Source organism: Bemisia tabaci, chromosome 1 (assembly GCF_918797505.1).
Source record: "Bemisia tabaci chromosome 1, PGI_BMITA_v3".
NCBI classification, from domain to species: Eukaryota; Metazoa; Arthropoda; class Insecta; order Hemiptera; family Aleyrodidae; genus Bemisia; species Bemisia tabaci.
Window position 1 is genome coordinate 66,330,037 of NC_092793.1, and position 27,516 is coordinate 66,357,552.

General features: G+C 37.0%; 2 protein-coding genes across 2 annotated transcripts in view; one reads left to right on the forward strand and one right to left on the reverse strand.

Moving 5' to 3' along the window:
• LOC109034587 (uncharacterized) overlaps positions 1 to 5,979 on the forward strand; it is a 450,911-nt gene extending 444,932 nt beyond the window's left edge. Inside the window, exon 10 of the mRNA XM_072305658.1 lies at positions 1 to 5,979. Coding sequence (XP_072161759.1) covers positions 1 to 496 — 496 coding nt within the window. The 3' untranslated portion in view covers positions 497 to 5,979.
• The window catches only part of LOC109034585 (uncharacterized), a 23,295-nt gene continuing 1,540 nt past the window's right edge, over positions 5,762 to 27,516 (reverse strand). The window contains exons 2-17 of the mRNA XM_019047815.2: positions 25,512 to 26,065; positions 23,103 to 23,308; positions 22,024 to 22,100; positions 21,157 to 21,299; positions 19,777 to 19,873; positions 19,302 to 19,414; positions 18,321 to 18,584; positions 17,663 to 17,785; positions 16,333 to 16,461; positions 14,354 to 14,522; positions 13,792 to 14,031; positions 11,780 to 11,900; positions 11,118 to 11,457; positions 9,929 to 10,169; positions 8,221 to 8,405; positions 5,762 to 7,049 (exon numbers count right to left, since the gene is read on the reverse strand). Coding sequence (XP_018903360.2) covers positions 6,918 to 7,049; positions 8,221 to 8,405; positions 9,929 to 10,169; positions 11,118 to 11,457; positions 11,780 to 11,900; positions 13,792 to 14,031; positions 14,354 to 14,522; positions 16,333 to 16,461; positions 17,663 to 17,785; positions 18,321 to 18,584; positions 19,302 to 19,414; positions 19,777 to 19,873; positions 21,157 to 21,299; positions 22,024 to 22,100; positions 23,103 to 23,308; positions 25,512 to 26,065 — 3,134 coding nt within the window. The 3' untranslated portion in view covers positions 5,762 to 6,917. The remainder of the gene's footprint in view (positions 7,050 to 8,220; positions 8,406 to 9,928; positions 10,170 to 11,117; positions 11,458 to 11,779; positions 11,901 to 13,791; positions 14,032 to 14,353; positions 14,523 to 16,332; positions 16,462 to 17,662; positions 17,786 to 18,320; positions 18,585 to 19,301; positions 19,415 to 19,776; positions 19,874 to 21,156; positions 21,300 to 22,023; positions 22,101 to 23,102; positions 23,309 to 25,511; positions 26,066 to 27,516) is intronic.

Sequence of the window (27,516 nt, forward strand, 5' to 3'; positions counted from 1 at the left end):
GCCACCAATCAATTGTAGAAGAGATCCCATCTGCCATCCTCCCAACCTAGACTACAGTCGGCCTCCGAGTTATAGATCGAGGACCAGTTCAACACGGCCATCATGCAACCTGGATCCAACCGGTGATATTGGAGGTTCCATCAGCACCACACATAGTCGCAATCCTTCACAATTGAGTATATCGGATGCTGGTGGCAACACAGTTAATGTTATAACTGTCATTGGAACGCGAAGTGCAAGTGATACAGATAGTGAAAATATTATCAAAATGGTGCCAGACGAATCTGCTTTGTCTGGACCGCTTAGTATAGTTTCTAGTAAAAAAGAATCCGATGCGGACATAGTCAAAGACGCACCTTCAAATATTGTCACAATTGTCCAGAGTGCACCGGAAACTAACGGCTCTGTCATTGTGACGGTAACTGGCACAACAACCGATACTACCACTTCAAGCCATACTTGTGATACTGAAATGCAGATTTTAGCTCATTTATGAATGTGTTTTTCTTCTTGTCTTGTTTTCAAATTTTCTCTTTGTTAAAATTGCTCTTGAGGAGCTGGCATTTCTGTTCCTAATCCTTCCCTGCAGAGGCTGAAGGTCTTTTTTTATTAAGAAACAGTCTCAGAAATTGAACTGTTTGGATTAGAATTGTTTCAAATAATTGCTGAAACAATCATTTAAATACTTCCTTAATACTAACAAAATTTTCTATTTTTCTTAAAATTAATTATTTTTCACTCTCATTGGGACTTTAGTTCTGTGAAAAATTGTATTATCCTCAGATGTTACCTTTGCTCCTTTTTATACAAATAGCCCATCAGAGTAAAAATGGAATGACGTAGAACTAATTTTTACGCCAGTCTTCCTTAACATCTTGAGAAAACCTTTATATGAATAAGGTTTACTCATAGGTTTTTATTTGCATATTAAAGTCAAGAATGATTTTGTTAAACTTTTTCAACAGAAATTTTTGTGGCAGCTGCAGTTGGTCATTACATTAATTATTCTTATACTTGCTTTTTACGGTAAGCAAGAAGGGGTGATGATCCCTTGCCAAATTACTTTGGTCATTCCATAGTGTTTTATCTTTAAACCAGGAAAATTGCATTAAAATGATTTTGCCAGCTCTTCCAGAACACCCTCAAATACCAACTAATGTATTTAGTTTTTTTTTTTTTACAAAATGCTGAAGCTCAAAAAAGGAATTTATATTTCCCTACAGTAGGTAGGCAGTAAGCAATCAGCCCATATTTTAAAACTCATCTTGAAAGCTGTTTTGTTTAAGACTGAAAAGTATTTTGAGTGGAGGAAGGAAAGGTATTTATCATAGGTCCATGTCTTTGAAGAAAGATAGAAATTTCATGCTTGTATTTTAGCTTTTTATGCTTGCGAGGAATTTTAAAATTACTAGGTACAGACTAAGGTGCTCTTACAAAAGCAAAATGCATGACTTTATAGGTACCTATCTACCTAAGTCCTGAGACTTCACTCCATCTCTTAATGCATTATTACGTAACAAAAAAAATATTTTTTCATTTGACAACAAGCAAGAAGAAGTTTTTATTCAATGTATATTACTTGTTTATTTTTGATATTTTAACTCCTACCTGTTTACAAAAACTTGAGATTGCATTGGGAAAATGAAAAAAGAGGATCAAGCCAACCCCTAATTTTCATGTGACCTTTATCGCACCCATGAATTTTGAAAATTAATTTACTGAAGTCAAAAGCTCCATTAAAAGCCTCTCCACTCTAAATCTTCCTGAAATTACTGTCATAAATCTGTTTTCTACAGGGAAAATACCTAAGTGAGAAAAGTGTGAAAAATAAAATCAATGCTCAGCCTACAGGTAATGAACAAAACTTACCAGGTTCATTTTCATTGTTTATACAAGGCTCTCAAGGGTATTTTCACCAACAAAATGACGATTTCCAGGTGAATAAGGAAGATAAGAGATCAGAGGGTTTCCTGGAAGTTTTTACCTAGGACGGGCCATTGAGTCCACCGGCACAGCTCTCATTTTTAAGCCATCGAGGACTGCACGCCATGAAGTGTGCCTTGTCTTTCCTTCCTAACTTGCCTTCGTATGTATAAGTCGAATTGATTGTGGTTAAAGCCAGGAGTCACCCGTGTGGTGGCCCTCAGTGCCGCATGTCATATAGTATTGCCGAAGTTCCCTCACTGTGCAAGACCTTTTAAGAATCATAATGCTTTCATACTTCTACCAATACTTCTTGTTTTTTTATGCCTCTAGTTGCTGGTCTCCTGGAATTTTTAAAAATAAACCACCAGGCAGAGTAAGATATTAAGCATGGCAATACAAGTATTTTCCTCATCAGAATTTCCTGTGGAAATGGCTGAGACTTCAAAAAATTATGCATAAGTAATTTGGTTAGCAAGAAATGAGTAAGCACTTTATGGGCACAGTAATTCAAACTTTTTGTCAGCCATAAAACCACAGTGTACTTGGATGCAATTGTCTCTTAATAAGTTTTGGCATGTTTTGATAAAATAGTTTTTCCAAGTTCTGAATTCTTCTGAACTACTTAAGAGGTATCATGTACCCACATAAATCGGAAATTATTGTGGAACCAATTATTACAGAATGTTCGAAAGATTTTAATTGATATTTTGACTTCATTATTAGTGAGAGGTCTAAACTTACAGCTCTTTATGTGAAGTCTATCATTAACTCCCTAAAAACTTGACCTCACACAATCGCTTTCTAAGTGTTCTAGACGTTCCACAAGGAATTGCACAAGGGAACATATGTCTTGTGGTGCTTTAATTTTTACCTTGTTTTGTGGTCCACTGCTTTGTTCCATTCTCATTTACCCATACACTCGCCTCCTCTAAATTTACAAAAATATTGATTTGTTGCAAAGTTCGATTGTGACTTGTCTTATTTTTAATTCTATCTTTTTAACAATGTAGTCACGTGCTTTTTGGTCAATTTACCGGTTTTTTCCTTTTTCTTTTGTATATAAATGTGGATGTTAAACCTATAAAAAAATTTGGTTCAACTTGTACAAAAACGTTAGATGTTCCAAGAATTAATTTTGGAAGTCAGTATACAATCAAGGTTTTCAATTATGTATGTAGATTAAAATATCAGATGTTCTCACAACCTAAATTAGATAAATGATTTCAGAACCCAAGTTAAGGGCGAATTTAATTACTATCTCTTTAAAAACATCTGAGTCCTAAAAATACAGAATTAGGAAAAATGGACATGGAAATATTTTTCTACAAGCTGATCCAATCAAAGTCAATGTACAATTCAATCAAATGATGCCATGCAAACATGTCTGTAAATATGCACAGTTAGGTTTAAGGTGCTTTGTACCAAATCAAAGAAACTGAAGAGGTTTGTCCTCCAGTTTCCATCGTTCTTTTGTTAACTCGGTAAAGAAGTGCGATTTTATTTAAAGTTACCATTATGCATTTTAAGCAAACCCTCCTCTCTTCAAATTGATATTCTAGAATAATTTCCTAATATTCTAGGAAATTTTTTTATGAATACTACCCAAGACATGTAAAGTCTCACCCTTTAATTGACATCGAAATGGTCAGTTCAAGTATTTAGCTTCTGATGTTTACCTACAAACTGACTATCACAGCTGATGTGATCAATATTATTTCAAATCGATCATGTATTAAAAATCAAACATTTAGTTTCTGTCCTATGTAAATAATTTTATAATTTTTTTTTTCAACAATCTACTTATTTGAGACCCTACAAATAGGTTGTGATTGGAAGCCCTGCTTTTGGCAATCCTCAGTGTTAACCTAGTCACGTTTGTTGGCAACTAAGGTTTTTATTCTCTTTCATTTAACAATACGGCATCACCTGCCCACTCGAAGCCAATTTGATTTTTCTCTAAACATTAATCGAAATGTTCTCCTATTGTTAACCTTGCAAACTTAATACTTCATTTTCTTGCTATTAAACATAATTATTTTGAAGAAATAATTTTCAATGTTGTAACTTTAAAAACGGAAGAAACAAAATAAATGGTGATTATAATAATGGTGATCGACTATTTATGAAGATATATTCTTCACAGCAGTCTCAGCAAAAGTAAAAGGAGAGAAAGCTGAGAAAAAATTATTTTTTGGAACCATTTTTCATACTTGGGTTGATTTCGCAAAAACATACGAGGTGCCATGCAGTATATAATCTATATTTTTTGTTTCTTTTTTTTTTAAAAGAAAGGAAGACTATCTCTCAACGTGAGTCCTTTAAGTAGTTAGATTTTTATAAAAATTATGACATCATTCTCTTGGATAACCAAGATTATGCTTATGGATACTGCCAATCTAGAATATAAAATCAACTTAGTAAACCTATTTTCCTGAGACTTGGGAGCTTTGCTTCTCAAATTGTTTTTCCACCATCAGGCACCAAATCTTTGGTCTCTACATTTAGTGAATAGGAATGAATCAACGTCAGAAAAACAAAGAGATGGTGTTAGTCGTAGCCAAATCAGCTTCCCTCTTAAAAATGATGCAATTGTTCATTATTTGGTAGATCACAACGCAAATATATTGTTTTAGGATTTTCGATTTCTGTCAAAATTCATCTCTGAACATGACCCTGTCCCCAATGAAGTAATGATCCTGTTTCACTGTTTCAGGATCACCTAGTAAGTTAACATTTCTGGATGCTATCGATTGAAAATCAAAAAGTACTGAAATAATACAAAAACATAGGAACCAAAACCTTTGTCACCACCCCTCTTTTTTTTCTAAATGTGCCAATTCTAAACGATTTTAAAATTGAAGTTTTGAATTTGAAGAAATCAGGTTTTTGAAAATTTTCTTTCGTCAGTGGCTGTGTTTAAATTAATAGCAAAGTTATAGCCCTCTTGGTGCACTCATCATCACGAAACTCTGAACCATGAGCCTGATGTTACATTATGAGCTTAACCACTTTTAAGAGGTGCTAAAATAAGCACAGAATGCCTCTTGCTGCTGAAAATAGATAATTGAAAACCTCAAGTTGACTAATGATGCTTAATGCAAGGGTATGATATCTCTTTTCAGGGGACTTGCTCTCTCTTATATATGTTAAATAATGTTGTTCTTAAATAATTTTCACTCGTTGGAAGTAGGTAACTTTCTTAAATATTTTTTTTTTAACTTTCAAATTCAGAGAATTTTCCTTCCTTGTGCTTCAAGTTAACTTTACCTTTAACAGTTCGAATTTCAGAATTCCCATGGAAAATGGATTACGAGGAAATACAAAGCAAGCAAATCGCCTCGATGTCTCTTGTAAAATTTTATAATTGTATGCGGAATCTCTTCTGTACAGTCCATATGATGTAATTATTGTATTTATAGCTGTTTTTTTTCTTTTATTTGTTCTATGTTACATGTGATATAATTAAAATTAAGAGATTAATGCTATAAAATGCGCTATGTTTTTAGTTACCTCCCATCATCTACCTTTGAAAATGCTTTATATGACAAATGATACAGCAGATATAGATATTGAAGTTTGGCTGGCACCCTTTGACCAAACAGCTTTTAAACTAAAATTTTCATTTCTCCATGAGTTAGTTCATTGGAAATCAAGTAATCGCAAAGATAGAAGTGCTTCAGAGTGCACTTCTTTGTGCATTTTCCAAAAATGACAAACTGAAAATTATGTTGGATATGCTTTTAAAGTTGTAAGTTTCTAGTCAAGAGCAAAATAAAATTTGCACAAGAAAAAGTGCATCATACTTTTATCATAATGAAATTAATAGAACAACATATTAATGAGAAATAAATAGAACTATTTATTTAACTCAAACAATCAATACAGCAGAGATAGAAAAACTATTCAGGAAAAAAAATTCAGGGTGGGGGATGAAATCTGATGAAGATTGAATTTGAATATGCTGTTGTTTCAGAGCGATGACCAGAGAATAAAAATGCAATTCAGAGAAATCTTCAGGAATAAAATTCATTTGAAAAAGTAAAAGTGAAAAAATGATGGAGAAACAAGAGATTATTTCAATCGAAGATAACACATCAGTAAGATTACAAACTATATATATACAAATTTATACATCCAGAAAAGATAATTCAATATCTTCAATACAAATTCTTTTCATTCATGATACACAAACAATTAAATTATTACAATTATATAAAAAATAAATTTTTATGAGAATTATGATAGCCACAGGTTCTCGGAGATCTTCAATGGAGTTTTCACTCAATGCTAACGTGAACGTGTAATTTAGCACTTACAGTTTTGCTACAAGTGGAAATAGATATTGTTATCACCAAATGGAATAGATTTATACATTCTAGAAATTGTTTTATTACTTGCTGTGCTTAAAAATAAAGATCAAGTAAAAATAGCTCAGGTTAACTAGTCAAACTGGAACTTGGGGGATAGAGAGAGACAGCGATCAAATTAGACAATTGCAGACATCATAGAGAGATAAGAGATATTCACAATGCAGTAAACATGGTGATCCTGCGTCAAAGGTTCATGAGAATTTTCATTGAAAAAAAACACAATGGACGTGTCATCCTCCACATTCATGTACCATGGTTTTTATCTACCCAGGTTTCATTGGTGCTGCCTTTAAAAATCATGGATTACTGTTCATTCATTGAGATTCACTGAGACCATGGTAGAAAAAACCACGAGTGACATCAACTATTGTGCTTCCCGCAGAAATAATGACGCCAATGATTTGAGACTTAGGAATTTGGCCTTTGGACTGACGCTGACATTGATCACAAATACAAGAGTATCCAAGATCAAATTCATTGCAACTTGTGTAACTGATCTAACAAAAAGATTCTTGTTGAGTGGACTTGGCGTGCATCTAACTCGGGGAAATGGCTTGAATTTTTACACACATCATTAAATGTCAAGGAGTAAAATTACAGAGATCACTCAAGGATGAGCGATTATTTGTTTGCTACAGCTGGAGGAGGAACTGCTGTGTTCGTTGCTCCTGCAACGGCACCCGTGGTGGCACCTGCTGCTACTCCGGTTGTGCCAGCTGCAGCACCATAGTTGTAACCGTATTGACCCCATTGCTGAAAATAAAAGGAAACAATAAGTCTATGCTACAGTGACTATGAACAAGAAAAAAAAAACGCTAAAAATGCGGCCAAAATTGTAAGTGACAAGATTGTAGAATATGGAGGAGTCCACACAATTCTGAGAAGAAATCAAGGTCAAAAAATTTCAAGTAAAGGATTAAAAAATAATCTTCTGGATTTCAATTCTCGGACCTTAATTTTTATGCAAAAAAGTGTACACTCCGCACTATTCTACCACCTTGGTAGTGACAATAAATATGCCTGGCATTGCAATATGTTTTTAGGCACTCATTACATAGACGCTGTTATTGTTACGTCACAGAGAAGCAATGTGTTTTGATTCAATCTCATTAGTTGCATTGAAGGAGGTGAGGTATTTACTATTATTTGATCCATTTGGATATAATGCATGGAGAATGCTCGAGGTGATGTCCCCCCTAGTAGCAATTTGGATAATTGGTTACGCATTGGTCTCGAAGGAATATCACTCTAAATTGACATATAATAAATTAATCCACACACCTCTGTAACTGCTGCTAAAAACTTTAGTATTTGGCCCAACTTTAAAGTGGCTCTCATTGCAAATATTCTAGGAGTGGGTTTAAATTTCTGATGAAGAATAATACTGACTTAGAAATACTAAAATAATTGTGGTGAGTAGTGGCTTGTAGACTTTTTATTGTCAGTAGAGATTAGCTACTGATAGCATTGGTGATGCAAATTCTTTGAAAGGGGTATGTTTTGAGTTATTTCTCTCCCGACCACAAAAACGCAAAGTGGTACCAACAAAAGAGAGTAAGAAGAGAGTAATTGTAAAAGAGTAATTGTAATTGTAATTGTAATTGTAATTGTAATTGTAATTGTAATTGTAAGAGTAATTGTAATTGAGAGTAAGAGTAAAAGAGAGTAATTCTTTCAGGTGACATTGGAAGACTCGGTTGATTAAGGAACTTCATAGAAAAAAAAATGGGATTCCTCTGTCCTCGATTTACATTAAGAATTTTTCTATACATATGCATATGCGGGTACTCGAAAGTTTACAGAATCTCTTTACTTCTCACTTACGAGATAATACAGGACAAGTTCTAATACTTCAAGCCATTTTTAATTTATACCATTTGTGAGATCCTTCATTGCTAAGCTGATATGATATGTGCTAAATTACCTGAGCCCATTGGCTATACTGCTGGGCATATTGGCCATACTGATTCCAGTTGTACGCGTTTGGATATTGACCGTAAGCAGCAGCTTGTTGTTGATAAGCTTGCGTGTAGTTAGCATTGGCAGCTGCTGTTTGTTGCTGTGCTTGCGTTGTAGCTGTGGTTCCAGACGCTTGTTGTGTGCCATATCCTGAGAAAAGGAAACAATATGATGCAATGAATAAATTGGAAATACTCGAGAGATGAGCAAGAGCTACACTCTACTTGCTAATATTAATATCCTTAAATAGTTACATGACCTTGGCAAAAAAAAGGTGCTGATTTTGGTGTCCAGGTCATACTGACAATATTGGCAGCTGCTAATTATCTCCGCTTCCCGAATACTTCCTTCTGGCAGACTTGTCTGCCAGTCTCTCAGGACTAATTTTGGAGGATTTTATTCGGTGAAAATTCAGAATCAATACTATTATAATTTACAGGAAAATGCAAAGAATTAATCCGAAATTAAGTATGTACAGGAGGAGAGAATGAAAGCTAACCATTTGATGAAGACGATGTGTATTGATAAGAAAATATTGTTTCCCAATTGGTCTACCATGCCTGGGGAGGACTACAGCCTCACTACGTTATATACTATCAATTGAGAGAAAAAAGAAGTGGCCTGAACTGTATGTAACAAGGTGGAGAAATAGTGCTGGGTCCACACCATTACGCGGGGAAATCAAAGCCAAGAAGTTCCAAAAATTATAATTAGAGTCAAAAATAAATTTTTAACTCTAATGAGTACCAGTACAAAACTAAATTAAAAAATTTATTTTTGACTCTAATTATAATTTTTGGAACTTCTTGGCTTTGATTTCCCCGCGAAATGGTGTGGACCCAGCACCATTTCTCCACCTTGATACATACAGTCCAGGCCACTTCTTTGTGTTTTTTCCTCTGATTTGTACACACAGTTTGGGGATAAGTGTTTTTCCCGTTCGGGAGTGGACGGTTGAGTTTAGATGCGCTCGCATTTCCAACCAGCCTGATAATCATTTTTTCAGGTTTTCCTTGTTTTGTTAAAAGAGTTGTTCAGCAGCGACGGTAGATGGCGCGAGGATCAGACTTTTGCGCCTTGCGGGTCATATCCATGACTGCGTTTTAATGCCATCTTGCATTTTACGGCATGTTAAGTTGGGTTCACTGACGAGTGTGATCTGCTGATGAGGTCTGAAGACACCCACACCGGTATAGATATCTCGGCGTGATGGCAACTTAATATTCCAATGCAAACCGCCTGAGCTGAACACTCTCCTCCCTCAGTTTTGTACTGGTACTCATTAGAGTTACAAAATTTATTTTTGACTCTAATTATAAAATTTGGAACTTCCTGGCTTTGATTTCCCTGTGAAATGGTGTGGACCCAGCACCATTTCTCCACTTTGTTACATACTATCAACTTAGTTCAGTATGAGATATGAACAAACAATTACTGCTTAGCACCAAAATTCAAGATTTAAAAGGGAAGGAGATTTTTTCCCACTACTTGGCGTCTTTGTGGCTCTGGAAGATTTGGATTTTAGGACCTTTGATCGGGGGACAGAACAGTCTGATTCTGGTCTTGAGATTCATCCCTGAAATTTAAGAATGTTGACCCTGGGATACCAGGTGGAAAAGATTAAATCCTCAAGACAGATTGCATTCCTCTACATTCAAGAGAACAGAACTCACCAGCTTGTTTCCATCCACCTTGCTGTTGGGTAGCTGCTGTAGCAGCGGCTGCGTTGTACTGATTCCACTGGTTGGCATAGTTGTTCCATGCACCCCAACCTTGGTTCTGACCATATCCTTGCATCCAATTTCCACCTGCATTCTGATTTTGAGCCATGTTATTCTGACTAGCTGTCTGATTACGATTCTGGCTAGCATCTCCGTCTCGACTTCCGCCGCGTCCTCCTCTTTCACTACCATCCTGTGACAACAAGAAATGCAACATTAGGCTGAGTCTAAAATGATATTTCATGGTCATGTCATCTTTTTCCCACTTCACTGATTTTTTTCAACGGTTCAATTCCCTCTTTTCATCCTTCAGTAATTCGATGTTTGGCTTTTTTTCTAATAGATATGATTGCTACCAACTTGCAGCGACTAAGAAGAAAAACATTTTCTCAAAATTCTCTGGTCATCCTAATTACCGTTAGCACTAACAACAAACCAGTCCGTCATTTAACCCGAATAAATGACCCAGCCACTAGTGACATGGGTCTAACAGACATATGAGAATATGTGAGCTATTGAGAAAGGTAAAAATAAGCAATAAAACATTTTACATGTATTTCGTAGCTATTAGAATTACTTGGGTTTTGCTGTAAAAAATTTCCTCACACCTCGAAAATAGCATGCAAATTATGCACAAAATGTCAACCAAAAAGTTTGCTCCATCTCTTACCAATGGTGTGTCTTTACAAATCTCAGAAATCATTATTGGCAGCTCCTAAGGCGAATAGTGAATTTTCCAAAAATATATAGGCATCAAAATGGCTTCAGAAACAAACAGATTTGTCTTGCTTTTTCACTGAAAGTCATCAGCAATATTTACACCTGGTTTCATAATTTGCTTCATGCTTCTAAATTAAGGTGGCCAAGTAACACTAAATACTTGATTTTTCCTCCAAGTAAAACTCCTATATTTCATGCCATTTCCAAGCATGCCATGGAGCATGGAGCCTAATGCAAGGCATAATCTTAATGATAATATTTCAAAATGAACGCTTGGATTATTCCATAAATGCTTGATGGACATGACGGGTTGAGAGATTGGAATGTTAATTGGATACTCTCATCAGTTATCAAAATCAAAAGCTGGCATTGATAAAGTGCAAGGGATTTCAGAGCAAGGGAAAAATGTGGCAGAACTTACCCGTCTCTTGTCATCTCGTCCAGATCTATCGCCATAACTCCTGTCATTGAAATTGTTTCGGTCATTGTAGCTTCTGTCACCATAGCCTCTATCTCCACCAAAACCATCTCTGTCACCAAATCCACCGCGTCCGCGTGGTCCACCTCGAGGACCATCGAAGCCTCTTCCTCGGGGACCACCACGAGGCATTCCGCGCCCTCTAAATCCGCCACGGTCCATACCTCCGCGACCTCTCATTCCACCTCTACCACCATCGAAGTCTCGATCGTCGCGAGACCGCCAGTCCGGTCCACCTCTGCCACCTCTAAAACCTCTGCCCATAGGTGGGCCACCCCTCATTCTGAAAAAAATAAAAGAAATTAAGAATTTTCTTAAATTTTTGGGCTTTGACTAGTAATTTTTGATGACTCAAGTGAAACATCTCGCATGACGTACTAATTTTTTTGGCTCGGAAAAATTAAGCGACGGAATGCAAAATGACTTCTGAGATTAACTACCACTGAATTGACATGCCTTTGCTTCTTAGTTGAAGACTGTAGAGTGGCGTTACTTGCTGAGATGGCTATGAACAAGTCTTAAGTTTTCAGCAGAGTAACTGACATCTCTGTGAATGATTAGTCTCTTATTAAAGATATCACAATAGGTTCATAACAGATCCTTACCGGTCTTGCCATCCACCACCTCGGCCTCTGTCACGCGAGTCACTTCTTCCCCGGTGGCCTCTATCACCATCACGGTCCATTCCACCACGAGGATGCCACCCTCCTCTTGATTCACGGTCACCTGCAAAAATAAGAGAAAAATCTTAAGAATGGGATGCATAACTTACTAACATGCAAGAAACAAATGGATGTTGGGCGAAAACCGTTAAATTGATCATGTCAGTAGCATACTGGAGAAAGGAGTATGGTAAAGGGAACAAATAGAAACCTAAAAGCACGACTGAAAGGTCTTCTTTTTTAAAGTCCATTTTGGAGCAATTCTATCTGAGAAAAATATTCTTACAATCCTCAATGTAACGTCTGCTTTAGACATAATTGATTTACTGAAGGTTTCATTAGACATCAAATCAAACTCAAAGACTGTGACTCCATCCTAGGACAAATATTTTTTTTTCATTTGTTGATCAGAAATAATGATACCATTCAAGTACTGGCATGAGGCATAGTGCCTACACTTAGGAGCTCCACCACTAGGATCTTGATTTAGATTACTTGACAACTCTTAGGCTAGGTTGCGCTATGACTAAGCTCCTCTTTTTCTAAGCAAATCTTTGTCAGAGTAGCTTCTTGAGCAACAACATTTGTGTCTGCGACAAACTGAGGATTCTGATGGTGATAATGTCTTAGGCAAATTTAGCATGAGCTGAGTACTCTTCACTAGTCTGTGCAGATTTAGTACATGATAACAAATAATTTCAAGTGTTTTCCTGAATAATGAACCCATAAAACATTTCGCTACTTTCATTCCAATAGCTAAAGTAACTACTTCTATGTAATTCTTGTAGTATTGAACTCTCTCTAATATTCACATGATGTTTAGGAGCAAACCCATGAGTTTCAACGATAATTTAAACATCCAAACAGGCTTTGCTTAGAGATAGTTTGAATTGCCAAATAACCAAGTTTTAAGCATTTAGGCTTGGCGGATGGAATACCTCAAAAACACTAGTCCAAGGAGTCTCTGTTTTCACACAAAATAGTTTCATACCTTGGCACTTGTTATCGGCTTTCCTCCACACATAACTTCTAAAATCTTTGTTGAGCTTTGTGGTCAAATGTTTACATGCTCTTTAGGTTCTGTTGTCGCCTCAGAATTCGATCTCAAGAGCCGTTTCGACGCAATTATTATCAGGGGCAATCTACAATTTTACGGAAGCTAAAATAATATTTTTATATCGACATGCCAATCAGGTGGTGATACTTTGTTTAGACTTGAGCATAGTTACAGTTAATTAATTTTTAACTTCAATAGCACTAAGAGTTAATCAGTTTGCTGACTGAGCAAGTCGAAATGAGTTGAAATGATCTACTATTTCATTTGACAACAATTTAGTACATGTGAAAAGAGGTAAAAATTATCGGATCAAATATTCTTCAGGAGAAATTAAGAATGTTTCATACGGTTAGTCTACACGCAGTGTGTACTTGAGTTTTTGAAGCGAAATTCCTATTTTATATGGTTTTTATTTCAAATCAAAGCTGGCTTTGGTGATGTTATTTTGCCAAAAAATGTTAATTGCAAGAAAAGGGATTTTGATGGGAATGACTGATAGGTTAGACATTATCATTATCATTCTGAAAATCATGATTCTAAAAGTTGTTACATCAAGGTTTTACTGTATATTGAAAGCAACTTACAATTTTACAAGCAAATATGTGAGCGTGATCATATCAGAAAATATCCCTTTCAAGTTTTCGACCTAATAACTAAAATTTACACTGAGAAAAAAATCTCCACTATTCAGAATTTCTCAATGTGTTTTTGGTAACGAAAGTGAATATAGCATGAGTTTTCACCATCTTTAGACAGAGTGCGGGAATTCTAAGGCTGATTATTACTAATTTTGGCTTGGACGAAGTTTCTACACTCTTCTTGACTAGCTGTGAGAGTAAGCCTGCATGTCTTCAGCAGCTACAAAATAAGACATCATATGAAAGAAAAAATGACTTACCCCAACGACCTCGGTCACCACTGCTCCATCTATCTCTAGAGGGGTAGTCATGTTCAGACTTAAATTTCTTGTCGCCTCTTGAGTCACGCCCGGAGCTGAAGCTGGACTGTTTCTTTCCATAGCCAGCATCTCGACCTTCTTTATTGTAAATTTCGACTAACTTCTGTGCTTCTTCTCTTTGAAGTTCAATGAACTCTACTTCGTCGAAAATTTCACCCTCTTCAGGGAGTCGGAAATTAGCTAGAAGGAGGAGAAAAGAGCAACATCATTAAAAAGCCCTAAAAAAAGAAATCACCAAGTAAAATGAAAACTTAAGGTAAAAATATGCGAACTGATTTAAATGCCATTAAAACTCTCTGATGAAAAAGATGTGGCATACTCAAAGAAATATTTCTGACTGAATCATCTAGTTCAAAATCTAACAAGGCTTAAAAAAATATCGTGAAGAAGTATTAGAGGAAACTGATCAGAGAGTGACGATTCTGATAATAAATAATAAACTGTTAAGAGGAATAAGGGCAAACGAGAACAGATATATATATACATATACCCAAATACACACCTTTCATGTCAAGAACAGCTGAATCAGGAATATCTTTTCCTTCTTCCTTGTCACGCTTTTCGCAACGTTTCTTGAACTCTTCATCAGTTGGTACAATGACTACGGCGCGTCGTTTGAATCCGACAAAGTTGCGCATTTTACGTTTTTGAGCCGTTGGATAAACGTTCGTCTATAATGTTGGAGGTCAAGAGATATAGATAATATAGGTACCGTTGGGACTCATGTTGAATACACATCAGCATGTTTTGTCGATGGATATCCAACAACTTATGAGAGGGCGCAACGATAAATTGGTAAGAGCTTCTCTGCAATAATAAGTTCTCAACACAAGGTTCATTTCATTATTCAATACTTCAGTATATATGTCAATATATAAAACCTCCATTGATCAAGAGACTTAAAAGCTAACTTAAACCTAAACTCACCTTGACAGTTGAGTCTGCTAGATGCCAACTTAAAGCTCTACTATTATAAAATGCGTTTAGTATTTGCCCACAATCATCATTACATACAATCCAAACTTCAAATATTTGAGATTTTTCAAAAAGGATATAAGATGAATGATAGCAAGTAATTAAGTCACAAAACAGCGTAATAAGAAGGGAATGTTTGACAAGAAGATAAAAAGAATGGGAGTAATGAAGAGGAGACTCTTAATCAGCCTGTTCCCTCTACTTAAAAAAATTTAAATCTCAAAAAATAATGATTAGCAAACTTTTTCACTAACTCATACACAAGAAAGAGTCTGAACAAAGCATAATAAACTCTCTATGGAACAATAATGAAAATTTTCAACTTTGAAAAAAGTTCTGCACTAAAAAATCATTTCCCAAACCTCACCTTTGATACATTATAGCATACATCTGGGTCAATCGGTAACTAAAGGAAAAAATAAATATATCTCACTCTGATTCTCAATTTAAGAAGTTGGGACTAATTAATCCTAGACTTTCCTAGAATTTGCTTCCTTCATTCGCTCGCTAGACATTCCCCTATGACCCTTCTCAAGGATGGCAAATTGAGTCATTCACTCACAACAACCACACAAAAGCAAAAAGAAAGAAAAAAAAAACACTAAATCATACTCACTAGGTAGCCAAGAGGGGCCCTGAAAACTTTGATAAGAAAAGAGGTACAAACCTGAATTTGCAGAGACCTATATTTACAGATTTACGGCACATATAATCTTAAAACTAAAAATAATAGAAGAGACTATCCTAAGAAGACAAAATATATGAGAAAAATTGATCAGATATGCAAATGTCTTTGAGTAACAGAGATAACATGAAAAAAAAAAGATTTCAAAATAAAGAATTATAAATTATAAAGAAGAAAATCAAAATAATAAGATTTAAAAAATATCCACAATAGAGGAGCAAAATGCAATTGACGCATCAACTTGAATTCAAAACTATAAACTCTAATTTCTAGAACACATGGTACTTTTCTAAGGTTTGGTCTTACGGTACGTTAATTTTGTATTTTCAGCTTCCCAGTGATTAGTTATTACAAAATAATATTGAAATAATAAAGAGAGGAACACTGGTTGGAAATTCATGATTTTTCCTCCTAAAGCCGATTAAATAAAAGACATTTGCAAAGCCAATCATGCCTGAATGCTCAGAGGCAAAAAAAAAAAAAAAAAAAAAACAATAACACACAGCCAATTTTGAGCCAACAACTTGAGGTTACACAATTGAGGAGGAAATCTCTAAGTAAAGACTTGGAAAATTTGGATCTCAAAGTCACCTTAAAATTGAAAATTTCCAACACTCTTCTCTGGACTCTTCTGTACAAGTTTGATGGTGACTTGGTGAAACAAACTATACCGAAGTAGCTAGCTCAATGTCAGCTGACAGTGTTTATTTTTTTAAGATATCATTGGAAGAATGACGGACACAGTACATCCAGAGACAAAAGTCTGCAATGGCCTCTTTGAGCTTAAAATCCTTTCAAAGGGTCTCTTGAGAAAATTTTACCTGATCAATGATATAATTCCTTCGTCGATAAGCAGCGATTTCTAGAAGTTTGTTCAAACATTTGGTGCATTTTTCAATCAACACATCCCATCGACCAGCATAGTTATTCTTTCTTGGAAGACCCATCACCTGTTGAGGGAGAAAAAAGTGAGTAGATCAGTATTTTGGTTGAATTACTATTGTATCTTATTCATCTAAATCCAACATAAAAATGGACGTATTTCTGTTATATAGAACTATTCGCCAAATTGGGTTCCTTTTGAGATTTTAGAATCCCGGATAGCGCGTTCTGTCAAACCGAACTAAGCGCCATGGAAAAGCATTGCGAGTACAGGAGAGAACGAGCATCGCGTTTCGCAACACCCGCCAACCCCCCTCTCCCTTCCTCTCTTTATGGCGCTTAGTTCCGTTTGAAAGAAATGCGTCCGAATAGGTGAGCAAATCTTGATTTTTTATCATTGAAAATGTTATTCTACTTTGAAGAATATCAACATCTAATGATTGCAATGACCAGAAAATGCTAAATCTGACAACCCAAGGATCCCAAGCAAATAGATCTTGGGTATGACCTCAAAAAAGAAGTACGACAAATTAGAGGATCATCATGTGAAATAAATTCAAATTCTGTTACTAGCAGCATCTTCAATCAAAGGCTTCTATTTGCTACTTCTAAAACTATAACATGTAGAAGATTGTGGATTCTCCAATTTCTTTATTTTATTAACAGCAACAGTTCAAGGATTATTGTGGAGTGCAATGAACAACACTCAAGGCGGCTTTCATCATCTTCCAGAACTTGCTAGGAATTATTACCAATGCATGAGGCAAATTTCTAGTTTTCTAGGATCTTTGGTTTTCCTCCCGATACTTAATAAAAGAGAAAAACCTTGTCAGTTCTAACTAGAAAAGGCAAATCGAAAATTTCACCATGAGGCAGAATCCATTAGATCACAGCAAGCGTTTAACGTTTGAACTTTCTGCACTCCAGACATAAATTTAAGTATGACAAGTTGCTAACAAGAAAAAAAGAAATTTAAGAGAATTTGATGAGCACATATCTGTAATGCAGCAAGTTGTCTGTCTATACCCTTTACTAGAATTTCCATACTAATTTTTGTTTTTGACTTTTTGATCACATTTACCTTTCAAACAAAGAACTTTTTTTAAAGAATTTCTCCCTTACCTAGTTGAAATTGACACAATTTATCTTTTTTTCCTGGAGACAGCATAAATGAAAGGATTCAGTACAAAGCAAACTTTCAAATGAGGATTTGCAATTTTTTAAAGGTTTTAATCAAAGAGGAGAGAGGTAAAAAAACTGATTTGTTACCTTCATTTTGTCAATTAAGTTGTTCGTTCCAAGGATATTGTAAAGTTTTTCAGGATTTTGCACAACATAGTCTTTGATCCAAGTTGTCTTTCCACAGCCAGGCAAACCGCACATCATTATGATCTGAAAATCAAGTCATATTTAGATTAGAAATTTAATTCAGATTAAAGGGTCATGTTTACAAAGTCTGCTCTCATATTGTTAAAAATTCTCATCATAGCTGAGGCTAAGGCTTTCATTGTAAAAAGGCACTTGTGCACTAGTCAGAAGACAAACTTAAGATGGGAAACAACTTGGGACACAAGAACAAGTTAAAAACTGTAATATTCAACAGAATTACAAAGCACAGCAAAATATAGGAAGATTGTACCGCTCAATGCTAAATTTTACTTGGAGGTCTCGTCGCCCAACAGGGCACTACTTCAGATACAGACTTAAATCATCTTCATGGCCACTGCTGACATTTTTCTTTTCAGCTCAGTCATAAATTCTAGTTATCGACAGTAGATTGCTATTTTAGTGGCTTTCCTGTTTCATCAAAGGAAGACATGGTTCACAAATCTGACGACTTCTCACAACAAGAAACTGAGTAGATAGGCTCGAAGTTCAAAGGATGAGTTCATGAAAGTTTTTATTAGACAAAAAATAATAAACTTACTTCACAGTCCCCACGAGTCGGTGGTGTTTTAGGGCCAGGTATTCGTTCTTCTAGAGCAAAATGCCCTGCATACCTGAAGCCTTCTATCGGAGGAAACCAAGTGGTGGCGCCAAAATTGCATTCAAAACGTACGTTTTTACTTAGTACATGAGGGAAGAGAGGGCTTGATCCAAAAGTGGATTTTTCAACTGAATGTGCTACACCTAAATGCTGTCCATCAACTGAGTAAGAGATTTCGATGTGTGTCGGATTACTTTCAAAATCCTGAAAATTCCAAAACAGAAAAATTAGGGAGGCAATCAAACTTAGTGTCAGCACCTTTCAAGGAAACTGATCAATTTTTTTCATTAAATAGATAAGAAGGTGCCGATATAAAATCCTGCGCCTTGAAAATATAGTTTCCACTATTAATTAATTTAGATATTTTTAAAGACGGTACAGAAGAAGCATAACAAGTAACTGGTATATCAATACAAATATGTAAAAACTAATTACTTGCTACTAGGTTAATCTTGATTTTCATACTTACAGCTGTTTAAAGAAACGTGACAACACTGAATCTAAAAAGAATCATTGTACTTAAAATAAAACTATCTATTCAGATAAAGGCGATAAAGGCAATTATTCTTTTCCGTTAAATCAGTGTAATACTTCCCGTACAAACCATGACAAGCAAAGTTCTATTTCACTTGTATGACGTCTCTGAAAATGGTGTTAAGTCATCCAGAGCGCTATTATCACCAGCCAGGATGTTGAAAAGCAGACTTTTCACTAAATACCGATGGAAACATAGAATTTAGAATGAATTATGTAGATCATAGAGTGAGCAGATTTGGAGTGACACAAAGAATTTCAAGTCTTCAGGGTAAGTGTTAGAATTTTTAGTTGAGACTGGTTGCAGCCCAGTGATACTAAATGTACATAAAACTTGCCAACGATAAAAACATTACCGATTAAGAGAGAACAGAGAAAAAAAATTACCAAATATGCACCGACAACATTGCCAACTTGGAATGGTTTTCCATAATTTGAAAATTTGTTGTCATGAGAAAATTTTCCAGTTCCTCCATAACCAAAGGACAAAGGTTCCTCACCTAGACAAAATTGAAAGTTTAAGATTAGGTGACATAATGCAATATCTTCGTTACGGACTGATTGAATATTCTTTGGATAGCCAGACATGAAAAGAAGAACAAAAAAAAAAAAAAACTGCATTTCGCAAAAATATACTTATGCTCAATTTAATCTTGAGAAGGTAAAGTATGTGTCAAGCTTGATTATCTGTAAGACGGTAGATCCCTCATAAATTTCTGGTCATCTCTAAGTTTAAATATTTCTCACTTTTATAGGCCCTGACAAGGTCTTGAAAGAAAAAGAAAAACAAATCAAGCATATTTTTAGGATAAATATACATACCATGGCAATACAAAGAAAGACAAAGGAGAAAAAAACTTACCCAACTGCATGTTTGCATACATGACTGACCAACCAATTCGCATGACATTGGGATCTGGTTCATTGTCAATATGTGATGTGTCATTGTTTTCAACAAGCTGGGAAACAAAAATATCACATGGATTAGTACAAAAGATTAATGCAGGCAACCGTTTTAGGAGCTTCTAAATCTTTTAAACAATAAGTTGAATGCTTTGTGAGCAAAGCAAATATTTGTACTTTACCATTCACAGGAGGAGCCTAGGTAAAAAAAAAAAAAAAAAAAAAAAAAAATCCCTTAAAATCAAGATTTTAGTACAATAACAAAGAAGAATATTTAACTTTGAGATGTATCATTCTTTGATAACAGGATTCTGAATGATACAAATAATGAGCTAATTTCCAAAACTCTAATTTATATTTTAATTTAAATTACAAATATGAATGGATAAAGGATCACTTCAGCTTTATGACATTCTGCATCTTCAAAGAACAGTCCAGTAACAGTCCAAAGAACAGTATCCCAAATTTCGAATCCAAATTTCGCCTAAAGATACTAGAGATGATACTGGGGACCCTTGTATTTTTACGTTTTTCCGAATGGGGTCGGGAAAGCCCCCAAAAATAACAAGGAAGGAGCGCAAAAAACGCATGCGAAATTCGAACGGAACCACTGTGCGGGCCACTTTTAATGACGCAAGGTAAAAATAGTTGACGGAGTCCCGACTCCTCACTCGTCCCCCGTAGCCCAACCGTAACGGGCTCGGCTCATAAGCAAGAGGTTCCCGGATCGTATCCTTCCTCCATCACTTCATTTTTTATGTCACTTGTACTTTTTTATTTGTCACTTACATACTTATTTCGATCATTCTCTCCACTACCGGTCTTACAAGGTAGAGGAGTTGGGACTCCGTCTATTATGTTTACCTTGCATCGTTGGAAGTGGCCCGCACAGTGGTTCTGTTCGAATTTTGCACTCGTTTTTTGCGCATCTTCCTTGTTATTTTTGGGGGCTTTCCCAACCCCATTCGATAAAACACGGGGTCCTTAATATCATCTTCAGTATCTTTGACAGGCGAAATTTCAACTCAAAATTCGGGTTGCACTTGGAAAGCTCCCCTTAGGAATTGAAAAATGATTTTGACATAGTTTGGACGTACAAGGATGCAACCTTTTCTGAGGGCAGATAAGATTGGTTAAAGAATGTTTAAAGAAAGCTATTGATGAAACAAAAAATAATTATTTTCGCCATTGGTGCCGATTAGCGTTAAATGATTCTCTCATCCTACGGACAGCACATTGAGATGAAAAGGTGAGAATTTAACCAATGGTGTTTGTATATTGGTCTGCAGGGGATAAGTGTTATGAGAAAATGAATGAACATAATAGGAAGAAAATTTACCTTAGTTTCATAGTAAACTTTTCCGGAGTTGAAACCGTAAGTAGCTCTTGCACCTGCCCAGATGTATGCAAATGCTTGATCACTCATCGGAGAAGCTTCACGGAAGTTCTTGGGGTCAATTTTCAAATTCAAATCGGAATCATCTAATATGGAAAAAAAAATAGTTAAAGAATTTCAAATAGGCATTGGCTTTACAGGTAAGTTACAACTAACTCCTACTAGGTGAGCAAGAGCATGAGTGAGAAAATTTGCCAAGGAAGTAGGTTTAGACCTTCCAATTGTTTTTCTTTTCCCAGTAAACTAAATGTAAAAAAATCCAGGATTTTTTAAACTTACTTAGTCTCTAGTGAACTAAATTTAATCTGCCATACGCCAGGTCAGAAAGTATAAGTACAAAGCCACTCTTCGCCTCCATCACAGAATAATATCGAACTATAGAGGTAACTGTCAGTTCCTCCTGAGAGGTTGCATATGATTCTTTTTTTTGAGGGCAAACTTGGGACTAATTTGCAGAAAGTTTGAAACAGTATATAGCGCCACCACAAAATGCAAACTGACAGGGAATATTAAAATTATTTGATATTTTGACCTGAATTGGATCAATTCTCCCTAGCTGATCCAGACAGATCCTCAGCATGAAAATCTCTAAGACTGTATCATTTTATGCTTCAATGACGCTAACCATTGCATGACGTTCCCCTACTCAACCAGTCTCTGCCAACGGATTAACGATACAGGGAAAACAGGGAACAATGTCAACTATTATCCTGACTTCCAGTAATTTGGTTTTTACTAAAAAATGTAATATTTTTCTTGTCCTAAGTATAGGTAATTAATGACGTTGCAGAGTAAGAATAGCGAACTTACACCATCCAAGAAGGACATCTTGATCGTTGGATGGTGGCTCATCATCAGGTTTGAGTGGTACCGTTGGTTCAGAATGCCTGCAACAAGCAATGAAGGCGAAAAATTAATTTGGGTGATGGCTGATTTTACTTGGATAATTCACTTGCTGGAAATACTAATAAAACCAATGATGACCATGTCAGCACTGCTTTACATGCTATTTTTAAAAATTACCTTACATGAACATGAATCACTTCAATTCTTTTTAATTCAGGGTGTACAAATATACTCAGCCCATCACCTTAGATGAGGTTTCCTATAGGAGACGCCTGGATATTTTGGCTTATATTCTTCGAAGCTTGCCTTCAGATCAGGTTCATAGCAGTGCAAGTGCACCGAAGTGATGTGCTTTTATGAGAAACAATGAAGAACTTGAGAAAAGAATAAAATGGTGGTCTCATGTGTAAAGATAGGCTTACGCTAAGGAACACACAAGTGTTAGATAGTGGATTCTCACAATTTGGCTTTTTGCTTTGTGGAGAAGTTTGCACCTTGCGTAATTTTTTGAAGTAATGAGAGAAAATAAAACTCCGATCTTAATCATTGCATCAAGGACTGAGACTTACTTCATATATCTATTGTGAGACTACCAGACCACATATCTTGTTAGCGGTCTTTAAAAACCTCTTCTTCAATTTAATTTCTTTGACGGAGAACAAATCAATATCATTCCTTCAACTTTTTACATAGAGTTTCAGTTCTTATATCATATCAGTATTTTAGCAAAGAAGAAAAATCGTGGAAGTTTCCAAGGATTGACATCGAGAAGTTATCAATTTGGAGAATAAATTATAATGACATTCAATAATGCCCCAAACCAAATTACATGATTTGGTGGTTTGACAATCGATATGCTTCATTACGAAGTTGGCAAGATGAGGCTTTGTCTGGATCCTCCTCCACACCTGTGAGGCTGGTCCCAAGCTTCGCTTACCAGTCTTCGTTGCTTCCATCATCTAAATTTTTAATTCTCAATTCTGGGCGAGATGGAACAGGTAACAAAATAAGGGGAGAGGAGGTGAACAATAATCAATACAAACCTAGATCTTGTTGGGCTTGGTGAGTGCCGCCTTTTAACGCTTCCTCGTTCTAAAACTTTTTCTTCCTCTTCTTTTACTTGGACAGGAGCTTCCACCTTGTCGCCCCATCGGTTCTTTCTTTGACGTTCTGGTTTTACAGCAGGAGCCTGCAATTCTTCTTGCATTGGATTTGGAGCGAAGTTTTCATCATATTCTTGCTTGATACCCTAAATCGAGGGAAGGAATTCATTAATAAGTGCTCGCACGTCAACAATTAATGCATACTATTACTCATGTAATTACTGGTGTCAATATTGGCCATTTCCTGAAAAAACCTCATTAATGAATACAATAGGTCTGTTGCATGCAAGAGATATAGCCAAATAAATATCCTCTTAACGGGTAAAATTGCACGAAAATCATGTTGGGCACATAGTCTGAAATCCAGTTCTTAGCGCGCAATCTGCATAATTTATGAGCTTTAACAAGTTTCGCACGTCTGCGACAGTTTTTCTCAGTCACTGCCAACCAGGTTTGTACAGGCAGAGGAGTAAGAGCTAACTAACTTAAGTAAACAAACTATTTCACAAACTTTTTCTATGGAATGATTTCCATGGTTTCAAAGGCCTTCCTTTTTCTTTCTTCACTTGGCAAAAACATAAGCTTTAAATTAATTGAAATCTTACGCAAGGAGAGATAATAACAGTTCGCAAGATTGTTTGTTTATTGAGGTTAGGTCTCTCTCCAGGCAAACCTGACTGCTGGCCACCACTAAAACTGACCACATAAGTGGTAAATTTGAAAGAGCCTGTTACAAACTACGCAGATTGCGCACTAAGGAGTGGATTTCAGACTTTTTCGATGTGCCCAACGTGATTTTCGAGCAAATTTACCCCTGAAAATGTATTCAGTTGGCTGTATTTCATGCGTGCAAGAAACCCATTTCAACAAAAATGCTTTTCAACAGACGAGTCGTTTAGAATGTTGGTAATTTTACCAGCGTCCACCCAACATTCCTTCCAGCTGTTTCAGAGCAGAGAATAACTAAACTAAAACCCACAAAAAGTAAATAAATCTTTGGGAAATATGATATCACTAAGACTCTCTGTTAAAGATTGAAAAGAGAGGGTAATAACACTGAATAGATACACTGAAATTTTTTTTTCTTACTACTTTAAGTAGCCCACAAGGGCTAATTCTACGCTTCAGTCCTGTCCCCCCTCCGTCCCTAACAACCAGTCCCAGGCAATCATTGTTTGAGACCATCAAATTCGGGTCGCCTGGCCGAGAATCAAACCTAGGACCTCCCGATTATACGGCTAGCGCTACAACCACTATACCATGGGGGGTCGAAATTAATAGGGCAGTACGGTAGGTATGCCTCACATTTTGTCTGAATACGAATGACACCAATGCATGTTTCTGGAGGCAAACTGGAGTTCACATGAAAAGAGACTAGCGCTTCAAAAAAGAGAGAAAGACCTGTGGCTTAATGCAGGGACGAAATTTGAGAATATGTTGAAGTAATGAACACAATGAATGGCCTGTAAATTGAGCATTCAGGTATCTTGCATGTTCAAGAGAGGAGGGGGATGAAAAAGGACAGGTGTGTGAAAATATGGAAAAGAATATGAAATCAGGGTTACAAAGTGTGTAAATGGACAAGCTCACAAAGCTACGATTTGAAGTATTGAGCACAGATGGTGTCATTGCACAGACGGTTAGGGCCTAAGTAGTGGACCAACTTCAGACTAAATCGGTTGAGTAACTGATACACTTATTGCCATGAAATTAAAAGATTAGAATGATACAATGGATGGATAGGATATAGAGGTGAAGATTTAAATCAGCACTGCTGAAAATGGGATAATTCATACCGGAGTTTAGATCTTCGACACCCGACATAACCTCAAAATTTTATTCTCTTGCATGAACATACAAAAATCAGCAAAATTTTGCATTCTTGGAGAGCTGAACTGGTTATTAATTCAATCTTTGTAGTTCAACAATGGTATAGAACAGAGCTTATTTAAAGATTGGTACAGTAAAATGGAAGAGCAAGATGGCATGATTGAAAGCCTGTCAAGCGAATTAAGGCTAACACGCATCCAGATAAGTATGACAAAACAATATTTAATGCTCCCAAAACCGTATTTTGCCGTTTAATTCATTCACTCCTACACACCAGCGAAAGTGGTAAAGCAAGAATTGAGTAAGACAACAGTGGTACGTCAGCAACATTTCGCCGGCGGCGAGGCTCGTACACGGAAACGCATAGGTTAGATATGTAATGAGAGCAGTGCGCAATAGAGGGGAGAGGAAAAAAACAAGGACAACCATTAAAAACGCGACAGAGTAAAAAGTAAGAGAGAAAAAAGGCTCATCATTGGGTGAAGATTATTCGATAGAAAACGGGAGAAATAAGCTTACCTCATCCATAACTCCGTTGGACTCCATTTCAGACTGCTTATCAGCGGCGACTGATAGCGCGGCGATGCCGGTAGACGCTTCAGGCTCAACGTTGCCGGCAGGTGCAGGTACAGGCGTCGGCTCGGCCTCTTCCTCCTCGACTTCCGGTTCAGCCTGAGCCGCTTCCGGTTGGTAGTACTCGTTCTCCTGGAATCCCTGCTCCTGTTGTTCCTCCTCCTCCTGTTCCTGGTATTCTTGCTGGTTGGCGAACTGTCCCTGACTCTCACTGTCATCCTGCTGATAGCTGAACTCCTGATTTTGTTGTTGATTTGGTTCCTCCAACGGGGACTGAGAGCGGGACTCATCCGGCTGGTAGTTCTGGTTGGAATTTGAGTTCATCTGGGAGTTGGAATCGTCCATCTCGTTGTAGACGGCCTGGCCACCTTCGAAGTCCTCGTCAGTGGCCTCCATGGCGTTGTCGTTCTCCTCGCCGTAGTCCGCCGGCTCTCGCGAGGCCTCGTTGCTCTCCCAGTTTTGATCCGCGTCCATCGACTCCTCCCTGCTCCCGGCCACTCCTGCAAAGAGAATTTCCAACTTATCAGAAGACGCGGCGGCAACACGAGATGGCGGAAAAAAATCCTCGCACCGACTAGGCGCTGCTCGCGATCCGGATCGACGGCGACGCGACGAGGCGCATAATTGACTGGAGCCAGTGCGAGGCGCACGCGCAACAGACGTTGCTCGTCGTTCGTTCGTGCGAGCGATTCCCGCGCCGGAGCCACCGAGGCCGGCCGCTAAGTGCTTTGACAATTTCGTGCGTGATCACTCACGCTTCCCACGACATGGCTCCCTAATTATCGAGTGTGAATAAATCACACGCCAGCCGCGGAATAATCGCCGAATGACAGCCGCCACATTCGCACGGATGATAAGCGCTTGAAAAATTGTCTCCATCGTCATAGATCGGAGGGGGTGTACAATCTGGGAAGAGCCAAGGGCCTTCCCCCTCCCCTCGATTTGTAATTTGACCCCCCCAGTCGGAACCATGTGGCTCAAAGGGGGGGGGGGGAGGGCTATTTTTCAAAGTTTAAAGGGACCGTTTGATTTAATCATGCCTCAGCATGTAACCGGTACGAAGATACATTAAAGATGCTATAGAAAAATTATTGAGGATCAGACACGTTTTAGTGTGCTGTTACTCAAAATTTATTAAAAATTGGGTTTTCAAATTCTAAAAGTCAAGATTGCTCCCAAATTTCGAGTCAGAAATTTTTGGAAGAGGTTTGATTTAATGCTTGCAAACTTTGCATAAGCAACAAGAAGTAGAAGGTGATGCACACAATTGTTACATTAAGTCACACATAAAAAGCCCTTCTTTACCTTTGTAGAAATTACAGGATGAAAGAATGCCCATACGCCTGGATTTGACTTTTAGCCACTCTGAGGTGGGCAGAATTTTTCTGCCCTATGATGGTTAGGGAAAGAGGAAGTGTGTACAAAAGAGAGTGCAGGGAGAGAGGACCCCACGAAAATTTTAAAAAATGATAACTCTTTTTTGGAATGACAGATTTGTTATGATTATAATAAATCTCAATTGTACAGCTGATACTTTAAAACAAAGTACACAAAGAGGATAATGGGCTTGGATGCTAATTCGCGCCACTTCCATTATTCTTGCAAGCTGTCACCTAAAAAATTAGCACTGATCAAGGATTACTCATAAAGGTGGAAGGGGGAGGGGAAAGCAAGGCAGATGAAGAAATTTTCACGGACCAAAGGTGCTTCAATGTCAGGAGAAAAAATAAAGGGTGGTAGGAACTCTCATTTATACTTCACAAGACACAAACCCTCTTGTCTGCCTACAGTCTCCTGCGCCTCTATTGCTAACTCATCTCTTTCTTATTCTCTCTCCGGATTTTTGTACCTTCCTGCATCATTAAGATGGCTGCAGACAAATCCAGCGTCTATAGTTGATTCTTAATGACTGCAATGATGAAAAGGGAGGTGGACAGATAAGTCCAGTTTT